At 56.1% G+C, this 25,872-nt stretch overlaps 1 protein-coding gene across 2 annotated transcripts; it reads right to left on the bottom strand.

The window, feature by feature from the left end:
* Positions 1-537: 537 nt before the first annotated feature.
* Positions 538-15,798, bottom strand: TCHP (trichoplein keratin filament binding). Of its 2 annotated transcripts, XR_013813048.1 has the most exons (14): positions 15,630-15,798; positions 14,429-14,622; positions 13,019-13,229; positions 12,417-12,473; positions 10,576-10,644; positions 10,054-10,227; positions 9,093-9,205; positions 8,896-8,962; positions 7,885-8,057; positions 7,083-7,164; positions 5,893-6,078; positions 5,229-5,372; positions 1,630-4,419; positions 538-1,452 (listed from the first exon to the last, which is right to left on the bottom strand). XR_013813048.1 is itself a non-coding variant. In XM_079762855.1 (13 exons), the coding sequence occupies exons 2-13, from the start codon at positions 14,620-14,622 to the stop codon at positions 4,387-4,389; spliced, it is 1,503 nt and encodes a 500-aa protein (XP_079618981.1). In that variant the 5' UTR covers positions 15,630-15,798; the 3' UTR covers positions 1,473-4,386. The 2 variants fall into 2 exon arrangements, 1 of the variants encoding a protein (XP_079618981.1); XM_079762855.1 differs by lacking the exon at positions 538-1,452 and having other exon boundaries at positions 1,473-4,419.
* Between the last annotated feature and the right edge of the window lie 10,074 nt (positions 15,799-25,872).

The raw sequence follows: 25,872 nt of genomic DNA, 5'->3' as shown, positions 1-25,872 counted from the left end.
CCCTCCAGCATCTCGGCCCAGCAGCTGTGGGAGGGTCCCAGGAGCTGGGGCTGCGGGTCACGGCCGACCGCTCTCAGAAGCACCCCTGTCCACCCTTTTCAGGGCTCCCTCCCCGCCAGCAGCTCCTTGCGTTTCTGCTTTTCAATAGGTTTTTATAATTATTCTGATGGCATTTATCAACTACTTTGCGCCAGGCACCGTGCCGGGTTCTTTTTTTTTTTTTTTTTTAAATATATTTTATTGATTTTAGAGAGGAAGGAAGAGGGAGAGAGAGATAGAAACATCAATGATGAGAATCATCGATTGGCTGCCTCCTGCATGCCCCCACTGGGGATCAAGCCCGCAACCCAGGCATGTGCCCTTGGCCGGAATCGAACCTGGGACCCTTCAGTCCGCAGGCCGACGCTCTATCCATTGAGCCAAACCAGCTAGGGCTCCGTGCCGGGTTCTTGATGTGGATTAGCTCAGTGGTCGGCAAACTCATCAGTCAACAGAGCCAAATATCAACAGTACAACGATTGAAATTTCTTTAAATTTTTTAAACTTAAACTTCTTCTAACGCCACTTCTTCAAAATAGACTCGCCCAGGCCGTGGTATTTTGTGGAAGAGCCACACTCAAGGGGCCAAAGAGCCGCATGTGGCTCGCGAGCCGCAGTTTGCCGACCACAGGATTAGCTCCTTTAATCCTCACCACAACCCTGTGGAGCAGGAGCGCAGATGAGGATGCTTAGCGTCCAGGTGCCGTCCCTCATGGACGAGGGGAGCATGTGAGTTACTATTAGTCGTTGGTCTTGATGGGCCACGGTGGGCTTCACCCCAGGGGAGTCTGTGACGAGGCGGCTGAGAACGTGGCCCTGTGGGGAGGGCGGCGTCTAGAGCAGGAGGGGCAGTGGGTGATGAGCACAGGGCTTCACCGGACAGACGGGCACAGTCTGCTTGAGGCCCTGGAGTGGAGGCTGTGCCACCCTCCAGCCGGGCGCCGGGCTCCCTACAGCGTTTGCTGTGACCCAAGGGAGCACTGCCTCTGGCTCTCAAGCTCCTGGAGCAGCACTTTCCCCCCACGGGGCTGCGTGGGGGCCTCCCCACAGGGACAGTCTGTGACCGCCTAAGGGTGACCCGCTGCCCAGCAGGCTGGCATGCGAGGCTCCCCAGGAGCCAGTCCCTGTGGCCCAGACACCAGGCCGGGAAGACTGAGTGGTCCCCACCTCGACCAGCCAGCCACCAAGCCAGACGCCAGGCCCCAGGAGGTCAGACCCTGGCAAAGGCCAAAGTCACTGCAAAAGTGCCCAAACCATTGGTATCGTCAACCCAGCTGGAGCGAGGACTGTATGTCAGCAGTCAGATCTCCGTTTCTCAGGAGCACCAGGTCAGCGGCATGTGTGACAGGGCCACTCGGCCGGGGTAACCTCACGTGGGGAATCCCCACACAGCGTTCTCTACCCTAAATGTTTCTACATAGAAACAGAATACATAACGCTTTAAGTTTTATGAGAAATACCTAAAAACCCAGATCATGAAAAAATATTCAGATCCATAAAGAAATATGGATGCACTGAATATGTGTATTTATTGCACAAATGGCTCCTTCAGTCCCACGTTAGAACGGGCTGTGCCTGCTGTCTGCTCACCCCGTGCGCATGGGTTCCTGTCACTGTTCTCGTTCAGCTCCGTCACTTCCCCAGGCCTGGTGCTGCCTCCTCCCAAGCGTGTGCTCGACGAGCGGGAAGAGTAAACTCGTACAGACAGAACACAGTAAGCACCATTTCACAGTAGTACTGGCTTCAGGACCATCTTTGCTAAAGGAATTAGACTCTGAAAGAATCTGCAGAATAATCTATTAATCATGAATTTTATAGTAAGTAGAAAAAGGTGCTTAAGAACAATAAAGCCAATATGCATATATATAGCCATACACAAAATATATACGATAAGAGCAGTGGTTCTCAACCTTCCTAATGCCGCAACCCTTTAATACAGTTCCTCATGTTGTGGTGACCCCCAACCATAAAATTATTTTCGTTGCTACTTCATAACTGTAATTTTGCTAATGTTACGAATCGTAATGTAAATATCTCTGTTTTCTGATGGTCTTAGGCGACCCTGCTAGCTACTCCCATCTGGCGACCCACAGGTTGAGAACCGCTGCTGTAGAGCCTAAGACCATCGAAAAACACAGATATTTACATTACGATTCATAACAGTAGCAAAATTACAGTTATGAAGTAGCAACGAAAATAATTTTATGGTTGGGGGTCACCACAACATGAGGAACTGTATTAAAGGGTCGCGGCATTAGAAAGGTTGAGAACCACTGGATAAGAGTAATATAGTAAGACAGTAGAAGCTCTGAATTTGGAAACATATTTTTAAATATATTTTTGTTGATTTCAGAGAGGAAGAGGGAGAGATAGAAACATCAATGATGAGAATCATTGACTGCCTCCTGCACGCCCCCTACTGGGGATCGAGCCCACAACCCAGGCATGTGCCCTTGACCAGAATCGAACCCAGGACCTTTAGTCCCCAGGCCAACGCTCTATCCACTGAGCCACACCGGCCAGGACTGGAGACATATTTTAGAGGGAGAGCATTTAAATATATTAGGTAGAGGCAGTGTGACAGCTTCTAATGCTAATAGGGAGCTTACCAGTAGGCTTCAAAAACAAGAAATTTGAAGAAACTAAATTTCCAGGAAATTTTTGAGTGCCTGTTTTCCAGGCATTCTACCCATATCAGTTCTATACTGGAGCTCAGACAATACACTGCTAATTCCCTGTGGAGAAGAGGCTCCAATGGGAATGAGAGGGGAGGCGACACCACTTTACCAGAAAAATGAACATAACCTAGAAAAAGTGAAGTCATAGAGAATGTCCAAACCTGCAGAGCTGGATGCAGTCAGTAAAAACCTATCCTTCTACACAACCACTGTGCAGCACTTAATAAAAGCAACAGGGACTTCAAAGCCTGGCAGCGACGCAGGCAACCCAACTTTATTCCCCAGGGAATGGCCGTCTGGACGGGAGTAAATGTGAGCACGCAGGGAAAGGGGTCGGGATCATCTCCAAAGAAACTCAAGACAAGAAAATGGCAAACAGATTAAGGATGTCGTTTGCAGCTTCATTTGTTTCTGTAGCACAATGGGAGTGAAAGGTGTTGCAGCCCTTTGACTCAGGATTTTTAAATAAACTCTGGTTTTAATAACGTGGAACAGTAATTAGCTATAATTTACTGATATGGATTCTTGAACACAATATAATGAAAACTGAAACTTGACAGAAAGATACAAAAAATGCAAGTCATAAAAACATGCTGCAACGCCCTAGCTGGTTTGGCTCAGTGGATAGAGCGTCAGCCTGCGGACTGAAGGGTCCCAGGTTCGATTCCGGTCAAGGGCATGTACCTTGGTTGCAGGCACATCACTAGTAGGGAGTGTGCAGGAGGCAGCTGGTCGATGTTTCTCTCTCATCAATGTTTCTAACTCTCTATCCCTCTCCCTTCCTCTCTGTAAAAAATCAATAAAATATATTTAAAAAAAAACGTGCTGCAAGGAACTCCTTGCAGCTAAGTGTAGAGACTCAGAGAGCTATGTCTCACTGATGTAACAGTGGGAAGAGAAATCTGTGGCTGAGCCGGACCTCATCTCCTCAGTCAGTGCCCCTCCCTCCTCTGGCACACAAGTCCCAGGGGGCTGTACGCAGCGGAGACCTTCCTGACACCCAAGGTCCAAAGTGTCATTTCCAAAGGTCAGCCACAGAAGCGACCTTTGAGGCTCAGCAACAGATCACGCCCCTCCCACCACACAGTGCTCACTGGAAATCCCACCGAAATGCTGCCGAAAGACTCTTTCCTCGCCCCGTTCCGGAAAGCATCCCTGGACCACATCAGACTGTCTCAGGGTTCGCAGCTCTTCTCTTCAGAAAACAAGATGTGATCCTTTGGGACCACGAAATTAATAAACCCCACACGCTTGTCTTCAATAGAATACATTTAAATTGCAATTTTAAAAACTAAGAAGCTTCCCTCATCTCTCTGGCTGGAGGCGTCACTCTGGAGGCTGACGATTGAGGGCGAGACAGCAGGAGACGCTGGGTCCTGCCGTGGACACCACTTTAACTCCTCGCTGGACTTGAGCCTCACACCACTTACGGGCAGACAGCTGTGACGGCGCTGGCAGGGTGTGATCCTGAGCCTTTCTCCACTAGGAAAGGCAGGGAAGGCCTCCTACCGGGTGTTAGTCTGTCCAGCCCTTGATCCACTTAACCTGGACCTGAACAGCTCGCTGAGCTCCTGCCAGTGACCCCGACAGCAGACCAGGACGCTGTCACACTGTCTGCTGGCTGCATGTCAAAGGCCTCGCACCTCAGCTCTGCTCCGTGCCAAGGACGTCAGTTCCAGGCAATTCTGGGACGTCCGTAAGGCTGAAAACAGAAAGAAAACCCGAGATCGGGTCAGCACTCTCTGAAGCTATGGGATTAATCCATTTTCAGGATAAACAGCTCTTGTCATTCACAGCCAAAGCAGCAAGTACCAGCCCTAAGTAACATTTCAGGGCGCTGGGACACCCTAACCCCAAGACACTCACTGATCCCCGGCCACCAAGTTTAAAACGCTGTCCCCTGCACCTCAAGAGCCCAGCCTGCAGGACGTTAACCTTCTGCAGCAGGGGCGGTGCCAGCTGACTGTTTCATCGGCTTCCCGGCGTTTGGCCACCAAGGAGCCGGCCGCCCGCAGCACTCAGAGCACCTGGGTCCCGATAAAGGAGGGAGGGCAGCGGCGACGGCCTGCTGGGCCTCAGCAAGCGCCCGCAGAGCAGGGGCCACTGACGTACTGGAGGCAGGGAAAGACGGAAGGAGAGGAGGGGAGGATCGCCGATGGGGAGGGGTTTTGATGTCTGCTTAGTTACGGCCTAAACCACCGCCTTCTCCTCTCACCAGCTGTGGCCAACACTTCCAAGATGGCTATCTGTCCCCACAGGGCCCACCGGCACCGCTGAGCAGTCAGGCCCTCCCTCCTTGGGCTGCAGCGACAGGAGCCAAAGCAAAATCACCTCAAGGGCCGTCTGAGGCCCACAAAGGCCGAAACAGGCCCTGTCAGGTGGCCCGCTGTAGGGGAAGGGAAACCCCAGAGGAGAGCAGGGAAGGCTCCTGCGGTGGGAAGCAGCCGGCACAGCGCGCGCAGGCCTGGCGAGCAGGGGCCCGGCCGACGGCCGTCGCCTGCAGCTCCCTACCTTGGGCCGGTATCCCTGCTCGGCCATCGTCTCTGCCTCCTGCTGCCGCAGCGCACTGGTGAGCTGCTCTGCCCGCCGCGCCGCCTCCTCTTCCTCCGCCTCCTGCCGGTCCGCCGCCCGGGCCTGCCGCTGGCGCTCTGCCACCTGGACACACAGAGGAAGTCACCGAGACCGGCCACGGCAGCCCTGCCTCCGGGCAGGAGGGAAGCTGGACCCCCCCCCCGCCCACCCTCCGCTGGAGAGTCAGAGCAGAGGAAGAGGGGTGGGCAGCGGGCAGGGCGTGTGGTGCTGCAGAGGTCACGTGTGTGGTACCGTGTACCTTGTGAAAAGCTCTGGAGGCGGCACGTGTGTGGGCGATTATTTTGTTGCCCATCAGGTACTGAGCTGAACGGAGGATGTGGCCCAGGGAGCGGTGTTTGCGGATGCCGACAGGAATAAGACGGCGGGCAGGAATGAGACTGCCCCACAGGGAGGAAGCCCTGCAGTGCAGCGTGAACTGCATCAGCAGGAGATAAATGAACATGGGCTTTAGAGAGGGGAGTGTGCCAGGCTGGACATAAGCCAAGGCCCTGAATCCTGTGCCACCACGATGCAGGGTCCACACAGGCCCCGTGGCCGCAGCTCTCATCCCCTCGCTGAGGCTGCTCCTGCCCGAGGGGCCCACCTGGGCTTCCAGCTCCTGCTTCCTGGCTGATTTCAGTTCTTCACTCTCCTCCTTCTCTCGACGAGCTGACTCTCTGGCCTCCTCAAGGTTTTGAATGAGTTGCTCCCTGTGTCTTAGGGATTCCTCTTGCGCCCGTCGGTTTTGTTCAATCTTTTCTTGTATTTGCTGCTGTCTCCCTGTCAGGACCTGGCCTCCGCAGAAAGGAAAGGGAGGTTTGGGGCTGCCTCTCAGCAGACACCTGTCCTGCAAGCTGTGGGCAGCTGGCTGCCCCTGGCCGAGACCCAGCCTGAGCCTCAACTCGCCAAAGGCAAGCCCAGACGAGAGAACCGGTCCAGGTCTCCACTTTAAGGTAACTCAACACAGGGAAATGAAGACTTTCCCCCAAAAGATTTCCTTTTAGCTGGTGTGTGTCTTATACACATTATTTAAATACTGGCAAATAAAACACTCTCTTTAGTCCACTTACGATTCCGCACCCAAGAAAAACAATGCCAGGTACGAACATCCACAGACTAGATGTTTACTGCAGTGTTTCCTATAATGGCTCAAGATTAGAACAAGAATGGAAACCACCACAGGGAAAAGGAAAAACAAACTATGGTATAGCCACGTGATGATATACTACGCAGCCATCAAAATGATATTTACAGCCCTAGCCGGCTTGGCTCAGTGGATAGAGTGTCAGCCTGCGGACTGAAGGGCCCCGGGTTCGATTCCAGTCAAGGGCACATGCCTGAGTTGTGGGCTTGATCCCCAATAGGGGGTGTGCAGAAGGCAGCCAATCAATGATTCTCTCTCATCATTGATGTTTCTATCTCTCTCTCCCTCTTCCTTCCTCTCTGAAATCAATAAAAATGTTTAAAAAAAAACCATAATTATTAAAATTTAAAAAATTGTATTTACAAAGAAGATGTAACAGCATGTAAGAATGCTTGAAATCAGGTCGCACAGCTTGAGAAGAGATCCGCAGGGAAACATGCTGTGCAGACAGAGTGGGAGGAAGCGGGAACAGTGGCTGTGGAGACGACGGGTCTGGTGCCTATTTTTCTGTGCTGAAGTTTTTTCTAACAAGCGTGTGTTACATTCTTTACTGGCCAGAGAGGACTCTGTCCCCAGAATATGTGGCAGGCTCAGTCCCTAATTCCCCCACCAGCCCGACCCCGCCAGCCACACCCTCACAGCGGGATTACCTCGGCCATCAGCCTGTCCCGCGCGCTCCTCTCTCGGGCCCACTCGGCCTCTCTCTTTTCCCACATCTCCTTGGCTTCCTCCCTGGGGAAACACAAGACATGGCAGCGGCTCCTTCCCCCACCGAGGCTCCGAAGCCTGGGCGGCACACCTGGGGGGCCGGCCTCAGGTCAACCTCCCCTCCCGCGCTTTTAGCAGGTTGGGGACCGTTCACGTTCACAGGCGGTGTGCCTGCCAGCAAGACCTTGACGTGGCCTTTTCAACACTCCCCCTCGTCCTAGAAGGCACTCTGATGACTTGCCCCTGGGCCACGTCAACACTGAAGCGAATGCAACTGCTGGTGCCTGAGCTGTGGCCGGCTCCTGGGGTCCCTGCCAGCTCGCCCCGGGCCTGGTGCAAATGAGGGGCTTCCTCCAGTCTCCAGGGCCCGAGGACCTGCCACTGGGCGGGGTACCTGGCACCCCAGTGCTCAAGAAATGCTGCCTGTTATTTGTTTCAATCGACTAGGTTCGTTTTTAGGGTCCAGACCCACTGTACAGCCCTAACAGGCGTGCAACCTCTCCTCATGAGAACGATTTCCTTTCAAATGCTAAGATTTCAGATGAACAGATCCTTACTCTAAACCCTAATGATTGTCATCCTGACCTAAAGGAAACACCCTCACAAGCCAGGTCCTAACGAAGACGCTCCTCACGAGCGAGGGACATTACCCAGGGCAGGCGTTCCAGGAACAGACCCTCATGGAGACCTGCGGGGACCCCAGGGACATAGGCGGGGTGCCCGCCCACACAGCTGCCGCCTCACCTCAGCAGCACCTGCAGCTCTGCCTCCTGCTCCCGCTCCCGCTGCAGCTGCTGCTCCAGGACCTGCTGCATCCACGCCACGTCCGCCCGGGCCTGCTCCCGCCGCGCCGAGTGCTCCCGCTGGGTCTCCTCCTCCTTCTCCAGGAGCGCCTGCAGGATGCGCTTGTCCGCCTCCTGGAGGGAGGAGGAGGGAGGAGGAGGAGGGAGGAGGACTGTGGGCGCGGGCGGAGCCCCTGCTGTCTGGACCCGGCACGGAAAGCAGACACTCAGGATGCTGCCAGATGTTCCCACGCGGGGGTGGGAGAGGCTGGGATGGTTGCCGACGGCACCAGAGGCCCAGGAGCTGTTCTCTGCCTCAAGGGCGAGCCCTTCCCCACCACCCGCAGTCCCTGCCTTCAGACACATCTGCTGGCTCGGCCTTGGGGACACAAACTGACAGCAACCCCACGTCTAAGAACACAGACCACAGACGCACACGTGCGGTTTATGCACAAAAGTCACTGCAGCCGTCGTGAGGAGGGAAAACCGGAAAGGACGCCAGCACCCCCGGGTGGGGAGCTATTATGTGCATCCATCCGCGGAGGATGTAAAGGAACCAGGAGCTCCGGAGACGGGAAAGGCGCCCTCAGCGGGGAAGCCGGAGGCCGCTGCCAGGGAGGACACGGCAGGCGGGGTGGGAGCCAACGCCCCTGTCCCTCGCAGGGAGGCGGCCCATCCGAATACCTGACAGGGACCCCGAGCAGCTGGGAGACGGGACAAGCTCAGCCTAAGCAGACTGATCACAAGGTGGGAGCGCAGCCTCAGGTGCGCTTTTTAAAAACCACCCCCTCCCTCCGTGTGCTTGTGTGTAAATGTGCCTACACGGGCATGTGCCAGGCAGAGCCCTCTGGGGAGGGGCGGAGACGGCAGGCCTGGGCCGGGGTCTCACTCTGCGTTTTACTTCTTACTGAGCAACAGAAAACAGGGCTCTCAAAGGAGGTGAGAGGAAAGCCAGCTGCCTCTCCAGACTCACCAGTTCCTCTTGGATCTGCTGTGCGCGTCTGTTGAGCTGCGCGTTATACTGATGTCTCAGAAAACGTCTAAAAAAGGACAAAATACAGGTTGCCTTCAGTGTCTTATCAAGAATGAAACAGAAGTTAGACAGGTACTTGCCACAGGGTGCATCCTTCCCGTTTCGGGGAGACCAAGCGAGAAAGAGGCTCCACGCACCCCAGCTCCGCCTTCTGCCGGAGGGCTGCCATCCGCTCCCTCTCTCCCGCCAGCCTCTCCAGCTCCCACCGCTGCGTCAACAGATCCTCCCGTTCCTTCTTCAGTTTGGTGGCCTGTGGTTACAGTGACAGCAACCCCCATGAGGGTCAGGAGACTCAGAGCTTCCTGCACCCCTCCTCTCCGTTCCCAGCAGACCTGTGCACCAAGGGCTGGCCTGGCCGCCTGGCGCTCTAGCCCTCCCACCTCTGAGCCCTGCTGCAGCTTAGCTCACTCACTCACCCAACTCAGATGAGCCATTTCTTACATGAGCCGTTGCCAACCCTGTGGACAAGGAAGAGCCCCTGCTGTGCTCCACAGGACCCTCTGCCCTCTACTGCCCCCGCCTCACTGTAGCTCACCATCTGCCGCCTCCACCTGGCACGCCCCCCCGTGAGCCCAGGTCTGTGGGGCTTGCTCACGGCGTATCTCTAGCACCCAGCCCAGTGCTTGGCACAGAACAAGTCGTGAGCGCGAAGATCTAGTTCTCCATTCCTTCAGGCCTGGGGAAGGGGGCTTCGCTCCTCTGAGTGAGAAGGTCCCACCCCCTCAGGGAAAGTGCACATCTTTCTCAAAACAGCCTCTCGGACCAAAGACCCTCACAGTTTGTGCCTGGAGCCCCAAAGCCTGCTAGCCAGGGAGCCGTGTGCCAGGACGTCAGCCTGAGTCAGGTTCACTCAGTGCTGGGACAGCGAGCTCTCAGAAGGCTCTCGGCCAGCAGGCCCTGAAGCACAGCGGAGAACAGTGTCATCTCCATACGGCGACCTTCTAGGATGTGGCACACAATCCAACACAGGAGTGAGGAGAACACAGGTGGCCGTAAGCGTGCTGCCTTTCTGAGAATCCCCTCCCCAGGTGATCTCTGTACGGCAGCGTGAGACGCCCGTTCTACAAGCAGCCGAGGCGGCCAGGGGCGTGCCCTCACCTCCAGCTCCTGCACCTTCAGCTCCTCCATCTGCTGCAGCAGCGCCTCCGCCTGGAGTTTGTCCTCCAACTGCCTCCTCTCCTCCTCTGCTTTCATCCGCCCCAGCGCTTCCCTGCGGGCCGTTTCATATTCATTTTCATACCGTTTGTTCTCTTCCTCCTCCATGGCTTCTTGCTACACGGGGCCAAACGAATCAGGATCAGTATGTGTAACCCGCAGCCAGTCAAGACCCAGCCCCTGCAGCGTGCAGCTGGCCGCAGGCCGGGGTCCTCCTCCCCACGCGCCCCCACCTGAGCGGCCACCCCTCAGCTGAGGGACCCTGCGCTCGTGCTCACGCTCACGGGAACCATGGACTGACTCCCGCTTCCGAGGGACAAGGCTGGGGAAGCACGCGGCACAGTGCCGGGCACCGCGGGGGGGGGGGGGGGAGGGGTGACGGGGGGGGGGGGCTCAACAAAATAACTCTAAGACATGGAGAGTCTCCACTATCGCACATGGGACGTCTCAGAGTCCTAGACCCACCTGCTTTCTTTCTTCTTTCTGTGTTTCCCAGGAGGTAACCACATGCTTCTTGTGAAGGTCCGACTCAATCTGAGGAGGAGCAGATGATTAACTTCCTCTCAGATCACCCAGCAGACGTCCCTGGGAGCGCGGGCCGGCCCTGAAACGTGACGGTGACTGCACGTGACCATGCCTTCCTTTTGTGGGGACTCAAGAGTGGCCCAGCGGTCTGGTGAGGGAGCACATGACGACCCCAATGCAGGTCAATTGGAAAACCAGCCCGGCGGGCGTGGCTCAGTGGTTGAGCGTCGACCTGTGAACCAGGTCACGTTTCAATTCCTGGTCGGGGCACGTGCCCAGGCTGCAGGCTCAACCCCCAAGTGGGGCGTGCAGGAGGCAGCTAATCAATGATTCTCTCTCATCATTGATGTTTCTATCTCACTTTCTCTCTGAAAGCAATAAAAAAAATATTTTTTTAAAAAAAAGAAAGAAAACCAAAGGGCCAGGGTTCTAAGCCAATTTCAAGATCGGAACAAAGTAACAGAAACTTTTCTCCCAGTTCCCTGGAGTCAGCAGGAACAGGCCAGCACACACTGACATGGAAACACCCTCTCAAAGGCCACCTGCTTGGCCTAAAGCCCCGGACCCCGGGGCAGCAGGAGCAGGTGAGGGCCAGGCTCAGCCCCTCAGAAAGCCGCAGCTGTGAATGCATGTGGCACGCTCCAGCAGACGCACACGTCTGCGTGGTCAGTAAGAGATCCGGGTTTAGAGTCTTTTGGATCAGAAGATGAATTACAGTACTCTGTCCAAAAGCGTTATTTGGGAAACTGTTTATAAAAACTTAAATTTTCTTTCTCAACTTACAAATATGGACATTTGCAACTAAATGTCCTGAATAAGCTTTTCTGAGCCAATGGCTTTGGAGGACCCACGAAGCCGACAGTGGCGGGGAGCAGCGACTTCCCCTGGAGGCGCTAACTGGGCTCATTCCAAAGCACCGAGGTGCTCCCCTCCTTGGTGCCTGGCGATTTCTCCGTGTGCTTGTGAACACAGACATGACGGCCACCACACGCACACAGCTGCCAGCCGAGGCGAGCCGAGGCCAGCGATGGGGTTACCCCCTCTGGCCCATCTCTGCTCAACGGCTGCCCCGCTCTCCCACCTCTAGAGCTTAGATTTGTCCTCCGTTCTCCCTAGTTTAGGCCTCACCACACTCACCTAGCCCCCAACTGGCATCACCTCTTCCCACCCCCTAAACATTGCTGCCAGAGCTGCTGCTCCCCAAAATGCAGCTGGAATCGCACTGCACCCCGCTTACAACCACCCAGGTGCTCCCCAAGCTTCCAGGGAAAGCACACACGGCTGCCCGAGGTCCGGCCCATCTGCCTCACCAGCCTCTGCTCTTGGGGCTCCCCCCACCCCGCCACCCAGCACTGGACTCGCTCTGCTCTCGGGACTCAGGCCTCATTCACGCAGTTGCCTCAATCCAGAACGCCCTCTCTTCATCCCTGCACCAGCAAGTTAACACCCGTGTCCTTCGCACGCCTCCACCCAGCGGCTCCGCGGGGACGCCTGCCTGAGCCCCACTGAGCGGGGCACTGCCCTGATGCCCAGCTCCTGCATCCTGCACTGTAACGAGCTGCCCACTGGTTCCCCAGTAGGAGTGGGGGACCGCCTCTCACCTGTACAGGTGGACATCACAACAGGTGGGCAACAACTGGTTCAACCACCAAATGAACCAGATCTGCTGGGGCTCCTCCCAGGGGCTGAGTGTTCCCTCCTGCCTCAACCCAGCACAGGACGCGATCTAGAACAAGCCGGGACACGCGGCGTCATCTGCTCAGGGTCTCCGCGGTTCTCACCTCGCGAAGTCTGGGGTCATTCTTTTTCCAGTGTTCGTACAGAAGCTGCTCGGCAATCTGTCAAGGAAACACCAAGAGGGAAGTGGTGTGGCTTTTCAGACCCACCACGTTCCGGATAGCCCACCCGGGCGTCCGCTGTCACTGCACACCCTCGGACCCCTGCCTTGCACTCATGGCTCCGGAGCCAGACACGCGAGCGGAACCAGATGGCACTGCCAAATGTCTCCACGGTGGTGACGGAGGGTGCCAGACCGGACGTTACGTGTGGGTCCTAGATGCTGCAGGTCTGCTTCACACACAGCAGCTTAACGCCCACGGGGCTCACCTTCCGCTCAGCTACTTTGGGGGAGAATATAGACAGTCCCAGGCCTTGTGGGCCACAGAACTGGAATAAAGAAAACGAACTAAGACGGGATGATTTAAAGGGCCAAGGAGAACAAAGATGACTCATGCAAAACACACAAGCGGAAAACAACTTAGAGTGAGCACTTTCGCGGCTGGCTCTGAAGTTACGGCCATCGCGTCTGTCCCGAGCGCCCAGGGGTGACCCGCATGCGCCTCACTGACCGGCTGGGGTGCTGCCGAGGGCGAGGAGAACGTACCAGTTTCCTTTGCTCTTCCCGGGCTGACTTGAGAGTCCGGTGCTGCTCCCGAATTCTTTTCTCCCTCAAGTTCATGCTCAGCCTCAGCTCCTCCAGTTCTCTGGCCAGCAGGTCCTGCTCCTCTAGCAGAAGCTGCTGGAGTCTCTCCCGCCTGGCCACCAGCTGCCTCCTCTTCTCCTCCTTCATCTTCTCGCGCTGATAGGCGTGCATGCTGGGTGAGAAGGAGCCACCATAAGCTGCCATGTGGGTCACTGCTACCTGGACAAAGAGGCTGAGGTGCGCATAACAGGGCGGCATGGGAAGGGGTCCTCCTGCCAGTTAACAGAGCAGGTCACAGCACACTGTGCCTAACAGCACCCCGTGCTTGCAATAAGGAAATGTGTAATACGCTCATATGTGCACATGGTGACAGTACTAGCCAATATTACTTGAGCAGTTACCATGTACCAGATAAAACCACGATGGCTCATCACATATGTCCTACAGCGTTTCAGCCCCACTTTACTGACGGGAAAACTGAGGCTCACTCAAGCAGCAAGACAGTCAGGATTTCTATCTAGGTCTGTCGGACTCTGAAGCCTCTGCTTTTAACATCCATATTTTTACATATCTACATAAATAAAAGCCTAAGCGACTGTCCGACCGTTCGACCGGTAGCTATGATGCACAATGACCACCAGGGGGCAGACCCTCCAACCAGTGGAGGAGGGAGCCTGATTCTGCACGGAATCAGCCATGGGTTTGGTTGCTGCTGGGGCACTGTTGGCCCTGAATCTGCTTCACCTGCACCCGGACCCAGAGAGGAGGGCTCCCCACAGGCCAGGCCAAGGGACCCCGCCAGTGCACGAATCCGTGCACCAGGCCTCTAGTATTTTCATAAAAATAGGTGTATGTGTGTGTATATATTTATACACAAACACTAGTGGGAAAAAGTATGGGAGGATATGCAATCAGGCTGGGGACGTGGGGTTACAAGGAGACTTCCAGATTCTACATAAATTTCTTTTCCTTTTTAAAAATTTTTTATACATTTCTTATTGATTTCAGAAAGGAACAGAGAGGGAGAGAGAGAAACATCAATGATAAGAGAGAATCATCAATGAGCTGCCTCCTGCACACCCTCTCCTGGGCATCGAGCCTGTGACCTCCTGGTTCATAGGTCGATGCTCAACCACTGAGCCATACCAGCCAGGCTCTACATACACTTATCATTTTTTTTTCAGTGCAGATATATTGCTTCACTGATTATCTTTTTTCCAATTGGGAAAAATCACCAGGCAGGCAATCTGTGCTGTCCAGCAACTCCCTGGAGAAAACATGCGATCGAGCCATATTCTCCCAGGTTCTTAAGCCGACATCCCCTGACCAGCAAGTGGCCGCCCACCTCCACCCGATCTCGGCGCCAGTTACCTCCGCTGGTAGGAGGCCTGGGAGCTCCACTCCGCCTGTTTGGAGCTGCAGGCGTTGGAGACGCGGAAGTAGCGGCTGTTCTCATCCCACTGCTGCCGCAGCCGGGCCTCCTGCTCTCGGTGTCGCTGCCGCGCTACCTGCTGGTCCAGGAGTCTCCGGCTGCACCAGGAGGAGGGCAGCGTGGGCAGTGCCATCTGGGAACGGCAGGGGCAGGGAAGTGAGCTTGCTGCCAGCCCAGGAACCCTCTCAGCTTGGCCTCATCCCTCAGTGAGTGGTCCTCGCCCTTTGGCTGCACACGGGAATCGGGAGATGGAGGCCAGGCCCCCTCCAAACCAATTAAACCCGAAGTCTTCACGGAGGCCCCGGCATCAGCAGTGTTAAACCATCTGCCCTCGGGGCTGCAAACCCTGGGTTTAAATAAGCCTGCACTGCACCCAGCTGCGTGCAGACACCCCAGGGCACAGCACACAGGGAACCAGTCCTGGTCTGCGCTCTGCACGAAGGAACGGGACCTTACAGGACACGTCTCTGTGCCAAGCCCTTGACAGTATGGCCTCTCTCATTACTGTCACCCCATCATTTAGCAGGGGACGAAACTTAAGTGCAAAGAGATCACTAAGCAAGAGAGGAAGTAGAAGGACCAAATCCTGTCGGTCTGAGACCAGGGCCCAGGCTCCAGCCCTGGCTTCCTCGGCCCTGGGGAGGGGCCTAGCCCAGCGTCACACCCGGAAGGGTCCTGGGTTCTCCCGGAGGGCAGACCCGCATCGCACTGATGGAGACGCTGCGACCCGGAGGGAGGGTCACCGAGCACCTGGGGGCCACATGGAGACCGGGGAGCAGTCTCACTCCCGGGCCCCGCGGCCAGGACCGTGCGTAAGGGCCGTCCTCGGGGTAAGCCACGCCCGGCTCCGCGCCAAGCCAGATTCCGAGTCTCCGGACCCGGGAGCACCGGCCGCCCACCGGCCGGGCTGCTCCCCGGAACCGTCGCATCCTCTCGGCCTCCACAGACACACAGGCCACAGGCCACAGGCGCAGGCGGCGACCCAGAGCGCGGCGGGAGCGGAGCGCGGGAGGCCGGGGTCGGGCGCCCCGCGCTCGCGTCCCGGATGCCGCGGGGTCCCCGCCAGCGCGGGGCCGCGCGCTCGGCCTCGGCAGGTCCTACCCCGACGCCGGCTCCCGCCGAGCCCACGCGCCGACTCACTCTCTCTGCGCCCCGCAGTGTCCGCAGTCCCCGGGCCGAGCTCCCGCAGGCCCCGCCGCACCGGCCGCGCTTCCCCAGCCGCCGTTTCCCCGCTCGTTGCTCGGGCGACGCGCCGGCGACGGGGCCCCGCGAGGGCCAAGCGGCCTCCGGCGCGATCCGGCCTCCGGGCGGCCGGTTTCTCTGGCGCCGCCTCGCGGTGGGCGGGCGGTAAATCGCTAACGTCGCTGGTCCTGGGAACCGGGAGGAAGGGAAGGAATCTGGACGGCGGGTACCTGGGGACGGCGGTGAGGGTGGGGCCATCGGGGGTAAAGGAGGGAGGAGAATACCAGCTAGTGGTTCTCAGACCTGACTGCACACGAGAAGCCCCTGGGAGATTTAAAAATGCAGATGCCCTAAAAAAAAAAAAAAAAAAAATCCAGTCCTAACCGGTGTGGCTCAGTGGATGGAGCGTCGGCCTGCGGACTGAAAGGTCCCAGGTTCGATTCCGGCCAAGGGCATGTACCTTGGTTGTGGGCACATCCTCAGTGGGGGGTGTGCAGGAGGCAGCTGATCGATGTTTCTCTCTCATTGATGTTTCTAGTTCTCTATCCCTTCCCCTTCCTCTCTGTAAAAAATCAATAAAATATATTTTAAAAAATTAAAATCCAAATACCCATACCACACTCCAGGCGAATCCCTTCAGGCTCTCTGAGGGACAGTGGTCGCCTAAGCTCCCCGGTGCATTCAAGGTGCAACTGCTGGTGTAAATGGACACATGGTAACTTTTTAAAAAAATAATTCTTTATTGTTGAAGGTATTACATATGTCCCTGTTATGGTAACTTTCTACTGTCTTAGATTGGTTGTAGGTTCAAGGGTGTTCACTCCACTAGTATATTTTATGACTCACATGTGCTATACGTATTATTGATTCCATTTAAAAGGTAATAAAAAATATCCACAAATTCGTTTTCTCTCATTTTCCCATTCTCTCCATTGTTTTCTCCCCTTTAATTTCCCCATGCCCTTATTAATTTCTCTGTTTTCCTGGATGCAGTATGGTATCCTGGCCAGGTAGCTCATTTGGTTAACAGTGATGGCGAACCTGTGACACGCGTGTCAGCACTGACACGCGTAGCCATTTCTGATGACACGCAGCCGCTGAGGCGGCCGCATGCCGAGGATGAAACATTTGCTGCTCCTGAGGATGAAACATTTGCGAAATAATGTTTTTTCCTCAAAATGACACACTACCCGAGTTATGCTCAGTTTTTTGGCGAAGTTTGACACACCAAGCTCAAAAGGTTGCCCATCACTGGGTTAGAAGGTCCTCCCCACACACCAAGGTTGCAGGGCGGATCCCCAGTCAGGGCACAGATAAGAATCAACAACAGATGCATAAATAAGAGGAACAACAAATCAATGTTTCTCTGTCTCTCCCTTTCTCTCTCTCTCAAGTTAAATAAATTAAAAAATAAATAAATAAACCTTCCTCCAAACTGTGAGTTGCCTGCCCTCCGTTTTGCAAAGGAGATTCTGAGAGGTCAGGCAGCGCTCTTGAGGTCACACTGCAAGGACTAGGGGAGCCAGGGTCTACCCCCAACTTCGGAACGCAGGGAATCTCCTCATCCTGCTTCTCCAGGGGCGCGGCCTGCAGGTGCAGCTCTTAAAAGAGACCGCCAGATGTGGACCCACGGGGTCACAGAGGTCAGCAATAGTAAATGTTTAGTGACAGGTGAGGACTGTGGCCCAGGGGCTGAGAGGGAAGCCCTGGCGGGACCATCCAGGTGGCCGCTGCACACACCGCCCGGGCCAGCTGTGAGGGGCGTGGTCTGGGGTCTGGTGTCCTGGCACGGGAGAGAAAACAGGGGTGGCTCCTCGTTAGCTGACCTGTGACAGCCCACTGACCAGCAGGTGGCATTGCCCAGGCACACCTGCCTATGCCGGGTGCAAGCATTTCAACATCAGCCCCTCGGGGTTCAAGCATTTCAACATCAGCCCCTCGGGGTTCAAGCATTTCAACATCAGCCGTTCGGGCTGCTCGCCTGGGTGGGGCTCGCATCTTCCCTGAAGACAAAGGAGCTCAAAGGCCCTGGGCGCAGGGCTGCCTCAGAGCCCGGTCTGTGTGTTAATAGTAATAACAGCGGGTGATAATACACTTAGGTATCTTGTGGGGGGCACTGTGAAAGGCCATTCACCAAAACACAGCTGTTTTCACTAGGGGACGGAGGACGGGTGATTTTCATTTTATTTTCCTCTGCACGTTTAATTGTACGAAGGTCACTGTTACTTGTGCCATTAGCAGCACTGCCTTCCCATCACGCTCTATGCTTTCCGAGTTTCCAGGGCGGGCGGCTGGCCCTGCGGCGGGGCTGAGTGACCGGGGAGAACTGAGATCCCCACGCTGATCCCTGAGACAGAAGTTCGGATGTGAATGGTCGGGGATGGGGCCTGGGCGTCTGTGTTCTTAAAGAAGCCTTTAATGTCAGAACAGCGTTTAGATTCACAGAAAGAATGGCACCGGGGGCACCCGGTTTCCGCTGTGACTCCTGCTCCCGCGGGCTCACAGGGTGAAGGTCGAGGTGTCAGCAGGGCTGCGCTCCTTTGGGGGGGGGCAGGGGGGGGGAGAAGAGGTCCTGGGCCTTCGGACCACACCACATAGAGTCTGCCACGTTCCTTGGCTCCTGACCCCTCCCTCCTCTGCCCACTCCTCCCCGGCCCCCCCTTCGGGCCACAACTGGGACGCTTCTCCACGGTTAAGGCTCAGTCCCTCCCGGGGGCGGGGGGTAACCTCCCCATCTCCAGGTTTTGGACCTTAACCACATCCGCCGAATCCCTTTTGCCATGTGAGGCAGCGTATTCACGTATTCACGGGTTTGGGACTGGGCCGTGGGCGTCTTGGGCGCGATTATTCACCTGCCACCGGAGGGAGGGGACACGCCCGGCGTCACCATTAACTTTTCGTTATTGTCATTTATTTTTCTTTTTTCACATTTTTATTGAAAAACCAAGGAACTGTGCTGGGATCCCTTTTCAGAAAAGCCGCTTCTCATACGTGCAGACCGAGGACCAGCTGTGAGGAGCGGGAGGCAGCAGGCAGGGACCCCCCAGGGCGGGTGGAAGGGGTTGGGCACTTACGAATGGAGGCTCGCTATCCTATCCTCCTTTAGTTCAGCTTTTCTTTCACCTGAAGGCCATGGCGTCCCCCCAAGCACTCTGGCCGACAGCACTCACCTCCTCCCTCCCAACCCGGAGGTCACGTCGGGAAGACCTGCACCCTGAGCCGCCCCCTCGGCTGCGGCGGGCCCCCCACTCCGCCTCCATCGGCGCCTCTTCTGTAAACCGCGTGGCTCATCAGGCCGCGTCCTACCCGCCAGCTCCTCTCTGCCCAGGAAGCTGGAAATGGAATTCTGTTCTAGAACCCTCGGTGCAGAGCCCTCAGGTAGCTCAACCTACTTCCAGCGGCGGGAATACGTTATCTGAGGGGATGGCACTGACTCTCTAGGGGACTCAGTATTTCCAAGGCGGCCTGGTGAGGAGGAAGGGCCTCTTCGGTCCGGCCCGCAGATGAGGCACGGAGCCGCTCACGTCGATGTTCCTCTCTCTCTCTCTCTCTCTCTCTCTCTCTCTCTCTCTCTCTCTCTCTCTCTGCATTTCCCACGACTTTCTGGGACACGAACGCCCCTGGTCGTCCCTGGATGGCAGAGCACCTCCTCTTCCTAAGCTCCCAAGTTCAAGGTGACTGGGAGATGGGGTCAAAGCAGCTCCCTTCTCTGCTTAACCCTGAGCCCCCCTCGGCCGCCCACTCCCCTCCGCACAGGGCCCGCTGGGTGAACAGCCATCGGACGCCTGGTCGACCTCGCCTACCACACTGGCCTTTCCGTAACGCCCATGGCCAGCGTTTCCACCGTACTGGCCCCCTGCCCGGGGGCTCTGCCCCCTGCTAACTCCTCACCCTTCAGGTCTTGGTGTCAATGCCCCTTCCTAGGAGAAGCCCTCCATGATCTCCTCTGGGTCGGTTGGGTTGCCTGACCTCAGCACACACTGTTTTTCCTCCATATTGTTCATTGCTGAGTTAAAGCAATGGCTTTCCCCTCTTTATTGATTAAGGTATGACATAGGTGTCCTTATCCCCCCCATTGCCCCATCCCCCTAAAGCAATGGCTTTTAAAAATGAGCATCCACACCAGACTTGCGAGGCCTGTGTGGCTCAGTGGTAAAACCTCAGCCCATTCCTGGGTTTGGGTGCTCCGATTCTGTATATCAGTGATGGGCAACCTTTTGAGCTTGGTGTGTCAAACTTCGCCAGAAAACTGAGCATAACTCGGGTAGTGTGTCACTTTGAGGAAAAAACTAACTCCAAGGCTCTAGTCGCAAATGTTTCATCCTCAGGAGCAGCAAATGTTTCATCCTCGGCATGCGGCCGCGTGTCAGCAGAAATGGCTACGCGTGTCAGCGCTGACACGCGTGTCAGAGGTTCGCCATCACCGCTGTATATGATTCATCCCTGTTACCAAGACCAGGCCTGCCTGGCCGGTGCTCAGTCAGCTAGAGCTCGTCATACGCCAGGGTTGCAGGCTCGGTCTCCAGTCCGGAATCAGCCAGTGAGCGCAATAGTGGAACATCTCTCTCCCAGTGAGCGAAAGTGAGAGGAAAGAAATGACGCGGAGTCTGCGAGCTCCACGGCCTCGCGAAGTCTCGGGAAGTGACTGTGGACCGAATGGAATAAAGAAAGCCATCTTTCGACTTTTAGTATTTTTAAAAACATTTTTATTGATTTTAGAGAGAAGAAGAGAGGGATAGAAGCATCAGTGATGAGAGAGAGTCATGGATCGGCTGCCTCCTGCACGCCCCACGCTGGGGAGTGGGCTCACCAGAGCCCACTGGGCGCCTGCCATCCTGCTGACAACCTGGCCTTGGAGAGGTGGCATCATGGAATCAGTCCCCCACCGCTGCCAGGACGGGTAGAAATAACTCAGGGAATCGATTCATAACAACCACACCCGTCACCGAGGGCTGCCCGCCCGCCTGCCAGCTGCCTGGCATACACCCCCCCTGAGACCCGCAGCAGCCGGGCGGTGGCCATCCCCTGGCCTCTTCCCAGATGAGACAGTGCAGGCCCGAGAGGCAGCGTGGGGCCCAGGAATGGCCCCGAGAGCAGGTCCTCGTCCCTGGAACCCCTCAAGGTGGCCTTGTTTGGAAAAGGGGTCTTCGCAGGTGTGGTGGAGCAGGACCCTGAGATGGGAGATTGTCCTGCCAGGGGAGCCGCCGTGGGAGGGTCACACACACGGGGGGGGGGGGGGGGGGGGGCGCGTGCAGCCGGTGCAGACCTGGAGTGCTGGGCCAGGAGCCAGAAGAGCCACGGGGTTCCGCCGGAGCTTCCCCGGGCGGGTGCGAGCGGCCCTGCGGACACCTTGGCTCTGCTCAGTGAAGCCCACGTGGCCGTCCGGCCTCCAGAGCTGCGAGAGACACCGTCCAGCTGTCCCCCATTGAGCCGGTGGCCCTCGTACCGTGGAGGGAAGCTCAGGCAGGAAGCTAGGGAGAGGAGGCTCAGGAATGCCACCTGCTGTGACTCCATTCCTCTGTGCCCACGGGTGGGGCTCCTGGAGGGTCAGTGCCACGGGATCATGGCCGGGCCTTTGCCGTTTCGCAGACACTGCTGGGGAGCGGCTGTCTGCGTACCAGCACCTGGTGATTCGGTTTGGGAAGGAGCTATTAAGTGGGTGGGGGTGGGTCAGGAAAATGACGCAACTTGGTGGGTCAACGCCTCGCCCCCGCGAGTCAGTTCCAACCAGAATTCGCCCGACCGGCCAGGCTGGTCCTGCACCCCGCGCGCGCGGGGCCTGTAACTGGTGGAGCGAGCTGCCCGCCCAGCAGCCCCAAAGGGGAGGTGGCTGCTCGGTGCCGGGCAGGGTCCCCCCACATTTTACTTCTCCTCTAATCCTGTCCTCTTTGGTGCAGAGTAAACACTCTATAAATGTTAGTTGAGCTCTAGCCGGTTTGGCTCAGTGGATAGAGCATCCCTTCCCTCCTCTTCCCTTCCCTTCCCTTCCCTTCCCTTCCCTTCCCTTCCCTTCCCTTCCCTTCCCTCCTCTTCCCTTCCCTTCCCTTCCCTTCCCTTCCCTTCCCACCTCTCCCTCCTCTTCCCTTCCCTTCCCTTCCCTTCCCTTCCCTTCCCTTCCCTTCCCTCCTCTTCCCTTCCCTTCCCTTCCCTTCCCTTCCCTTCCCTTCCCTTCCCTTCCCTTCCCTTCCCTTCCCTTCCCTTCCCTCCTCTTTCCTTCCCTTCCCTTCCCTTCCCTTCCCTTCCCTTCCCTCCTCTTCCCTTCCCTTCCCTTCCCTCCTCTTCCCTTCCCTTCCCTTCCCTTCCCTTCCCTTCCCTCCTCTTCCCTTCCCTTCCCTTCCCTTCCCTTCCCTTCCCTTCCCTTCCCTTCCCTTCCCTTCCCTCCTCTTCCCTTCCCTCCTCTTCCCTTCCCTTCCCTTCCCTTCCCTTCCCTCCTCTTCCCTTCCCTTCCCTTCCCTTCCCTTCCCTTCCCTTCCCTCCTCTTCCCTTCCCTTCCCTTCCCTTCCCTCCTCTTCCCTTCCCTTCCCTTCCCTTCCCTTCCCTTCCCTTCCCTTCCCTCCTCTTCCCTTCCCTTCCCTTCCCTCCTCTTCCCTTCCCTTCCCTTCCCTTCCCTTCCCTTCCCTTCCCACCTCTCCCTTCCCTTCCCACCTCTCCCTTCCCTTCCCTTCCCTCCTCTTCCCTTCCCTTCCCTTCCCTTCCCTTCCCTTCCCTTCCCTTCCCTTCCCTCCTCTTCCCTTCCCTTCCCTTCCCTTCCCTTCCCTTCCCTTCCCTTCCCTTCCCTCCTCTTCCCTTCCCTTCCCTTCCCTTCCCTTCCCACCTCTCCCTTCCCTTCCCACCTCTCCCTTCCCTTCCCTTCCCTCCTCTTCCCTTCCCTTCCCTTCCCTTCCCTTCCCTTCCCTTCCCTCCTCTTCCCTTCCCTTCCCTTCCCTTCCCTCCTCTTCCCTTCCCTTCCCTTCCCTTCCCTTCCCTTCCCTCCTCTTCCCTTCCCTTCCCTTCCCTCCTCTTCCCTTCCCTTCCCTTCCCTTCCCTTCCCTTCCCTTCCCTTCCCTTCCCACCTCTCCCTTCCCTTCCCACCTCTCCCTTCCCTTCCCTTCCCTCCTCTTCCCTTCCCTTCCCTTCCCTTCCCTTCCCTTCCCTTCCCTTCCCTTCCCTTCCCTTCCCTTCCCTCCTCTTCCCTTCCCTTCCCTTCCCTTCCCTTCCCTTCCCTTCCCTTCCCTTCCCACCTCTCCCTTCCCTTCCCTCCCTTCCCTCCCTTCCCTTGTCTTCCTTTCTCCTCTTGAACAACTGAAAAATTCAGCCCTGGCCCATGTGTCTAGTGGTTAGAGCACCGGCCTGCACATCGAAGGGTCAGGTTGGTCAAGGGCACATGCTTGGGTTGCAGGTTCCACCCTGGCCCAGGTGGAGCACGTTCAGCAAGCAGCCAATCAATGTGTCTCTCTCACATCGATGTTTCTCTCTCACATTGATGTCCCCCCCCCCTCTTTCCCTCCCTCCCTTCCACTCTCTAAAAATAATGCAAAAAAATCCTGTGTGAGGATTAACAAAAAAAGCAAACAAACGAAAAAACAAAACAAAAAAATTTCAACCCCAAACCCACTAGATGGGTCCCAGCAAGGTAAGCACCAGCAATGGGGGTGGGGGTGGGGGGTACATGCTGGTCCACAGAGGGGAGTCAGAGCCCAAATGGGGTGAGGAGTGTGGTGAAGGGACCGAGGTTGAGTGGCCAGCGCTCATGTGAGTGAGGAAGGCATCCTCACGGACAGGCAGCCTGGGATGGGGGTCAGAGCCTGCGTGGGCTGTAAGGGGCATCTTGTCGGGAGGGCAGCGCCGATAACAATCGTTACACACTGGGGGTTGGTCGAATAAATGAACAGATTAAAATCAGTGGGAATACCAGGCTCCCCACGGTCAGCAGAGGGAGTCATTAATATGGAAAGGGAGAAAGGCTAGAATTAACCCTGTGGCGTGGATTGAAGTTGGATCTGTTGGGGTGAACTTGGTTTCCATGCAGGTAGATGAGTATGGAAACAGGTTCCACATGTAGATAGATGTAAGTGTGCATCGTCTGTGTGCACACGCGAGTGTGATTCTGCCCACTGAGAGGGTCTAGGCAGCGACACCCAATAGCAAGAAGCACATAAGATACGGGGCATTGTGTCAGCAACTTATGCCCAAATGGTTCAGGAGTAAAAAGTTCTTTGAATTGTCCTCATAATTTCTCTGTAAATTTGAGATTGTGTCAAAAGAAAAGGAAATAAATGTTTTGTGTGGCTTACCTAGTGTTGTTTCTTTTTTTAATTTGAATTAATTGCCAACATCTAAAAATCATGAGATTTTACCCTCAAATCTAGGTTTCTTCTGTGTCTCGAGAAATCTGAAATGCTCACAACTCTGAGCCAGGAGTGGCCAACTGAACAGCTACGGTGTCCTTTATTTATTTGTGTTTTTTTAAATGTTTTTATTTATTTCAAAGAGAGGACAGGAGAAGGAGAGAGAGAAACATCAATGATAACAGAGAATCATTGATTGGCTGCCTCCTGCAAGCCCCCTGATAGGGATTGAGTCCGAAACCGGGCATGTGCCCTGACTGGGAATTGAACTGTGACCTCCTGGTTCATGGGTTGATGCTCAACCACTGAGCCACACTGGCCGGGCCACAGTGCCCTTCAGATATGCCATGTGATCCCCAGTACTCCACGATTCCCACCACTCCTTACTGTGTAACCCCAGCTCACAGCATCCATTTATACTACCAGCTTGGCCCCTGGTCCATCATAAACCATGAGAAAGAAATAATGAACACATTTCAAAGGCATTTTATTAACCCAGAGCAATGACCTATGTCGGAATATCAAATTATGCTCTATGACGAGAGAATTCTTCTAGGCTTGAATTTCTTCAATCAGTCATGTCTCTGGCGGTTCGGCGGGGATGGCGCAAGTTGAGAAATCGGGGTGTTGTCTGATGCAGGAGGCCCAGTGTGGGCTGTGATCTCTGGAACTGATGGAGTGTCTGAAAGGCGGGCGTTGTCCGGCCCTAGTCAGGTGTGGGGAGGCTGAGATGGTATCTTAGGTGCCTGAGGGAGGGGGCGAGCCGGGTGTGGTGGGAACAAGCCGGCTGATGACCCGGCCTGTCAGTGGGAGAGCTGCTTGATGAGGCATGTCAGCGTTTGGGTTTGAGCAAGAAGAGATGACAGCGTTGTCTCCCCCAGTCCTTCTCACCTCCTCACTGCACTTGGCTCATGTCCTTGATTTGGAAAACTTCTCTCATCTGCCCCTTGAAAGATTACATTGAAAATCTATAATAATAAAAGGGTAATATGCTAATTAGACCGGATGTCCTTCCTGATGACCTTCCAGACGAAGAAGCTGGGTCTTCGAGGGAAACCAGGGTCCTGGGTGCCAGAGGGAAGCGGTGCCGGCAAGCGGGGGAAGGAAGGCCTACTCTTGCACGAATTTCTTGCATCGGGCCTCTAGTATCCTAATAAGGTTTGGCCATGAGTTTTCTGGCATTTCTCATTGCCCTTAGGATAAAATCCAAGCCTGTACCCCCCCTGCTAAGTCCAGCACACCCCAGCCCCTGCTCCACACGCTGGGCTCAGCTGCGACCCCTCCCTCCCCTGGGCCCCTGGCTGCTTGCACGCACCAAGCTCTTTTCAACCTTAAGTTTTGCACAGGCTCCAGCCACGCTGGCTGCCTCCTACTTCAGGTCTCAGCTGAAATGCAGTCACCTCTTCAAAGGTACCTACTGCCCCCAAACCCTACATCCTGTCTCAGCCATGCCCCTGCTCGTGCACTGTCACTTCACTGTTTCACTTCTTCATTTACACCTGTCGGTGTCCGCCATTGTCTCAGTTATTTGTGTGTCATATTGTCTCCCCACCTAGGCCGTCAGCTCCATGCGAGCAGGGATGCTGCGTCCCTGCTGCCGAGCTCTCAGCAGCCTTGTGCCGGCTGGATTGTTGGAGGGGGTGGGCATGGGGTTTAGGACACAAGCCCCTGAGCGGGTGTGGCTGAGTGAACTGTGCCCCCTGTTTCCTGGGAGGTGGGAGTCAGAGTAGGTTTGGGGACACAAGTGTCCTGCCGGGTGGTGGTTGCGCTGGATCATACACTGGGCTGCTGAGGTCAGACTGGACCCAAGATTTCAGGACGCGGCTGTGTTGCCTGGGACCGGAGCCGGAGGGTGGGGAGGGTGGGGGGGTGGG

This window comes from Cnephaeus nilssonii, assembly GCF_951640355.1.
Source record: "Cnephaeus nilssonii genome assembly, chromosome: 22".
Taxonomy (NCBI): domain Eukaryota; kingdom Metazoa; phylum Chordata; class Mammalia; order Chiroptera; family Vespertilionidae; genus Cnephaeus; species Cnephaeus nilssonii.
Note: the sequence above shows the minus strand (reverse complement) of the source record. Positions and strands in the feature narration are given on the sequence as shown.

Excerpts from the sequence above, each read along its gene's own strand:
- TCHP (XM_079762855.1), bottom strand. The coding sequence starts at position 14,622 with ATGGCACTGCCCACGCTGCCCTCCTCCTGGTGCAGCCGGAGACTCCTG. Across the intron at positions 5,373-5,892 it reads AGCAGGAGCTGGAAGCCCAG|GTGGCAGAGCGCCAGCGGCA; the intron begins GTGGGCCCCTCG and ends CTGTGTGTCCAG. Across the intron at positions 4,420-5,228 it reads AGCAGGGATACCGGCCCAAG|CCTTACGGACGTCCCAGAAT; the intron begins GTAGGGAGCTGC and ends TTCTGTTTTCAG.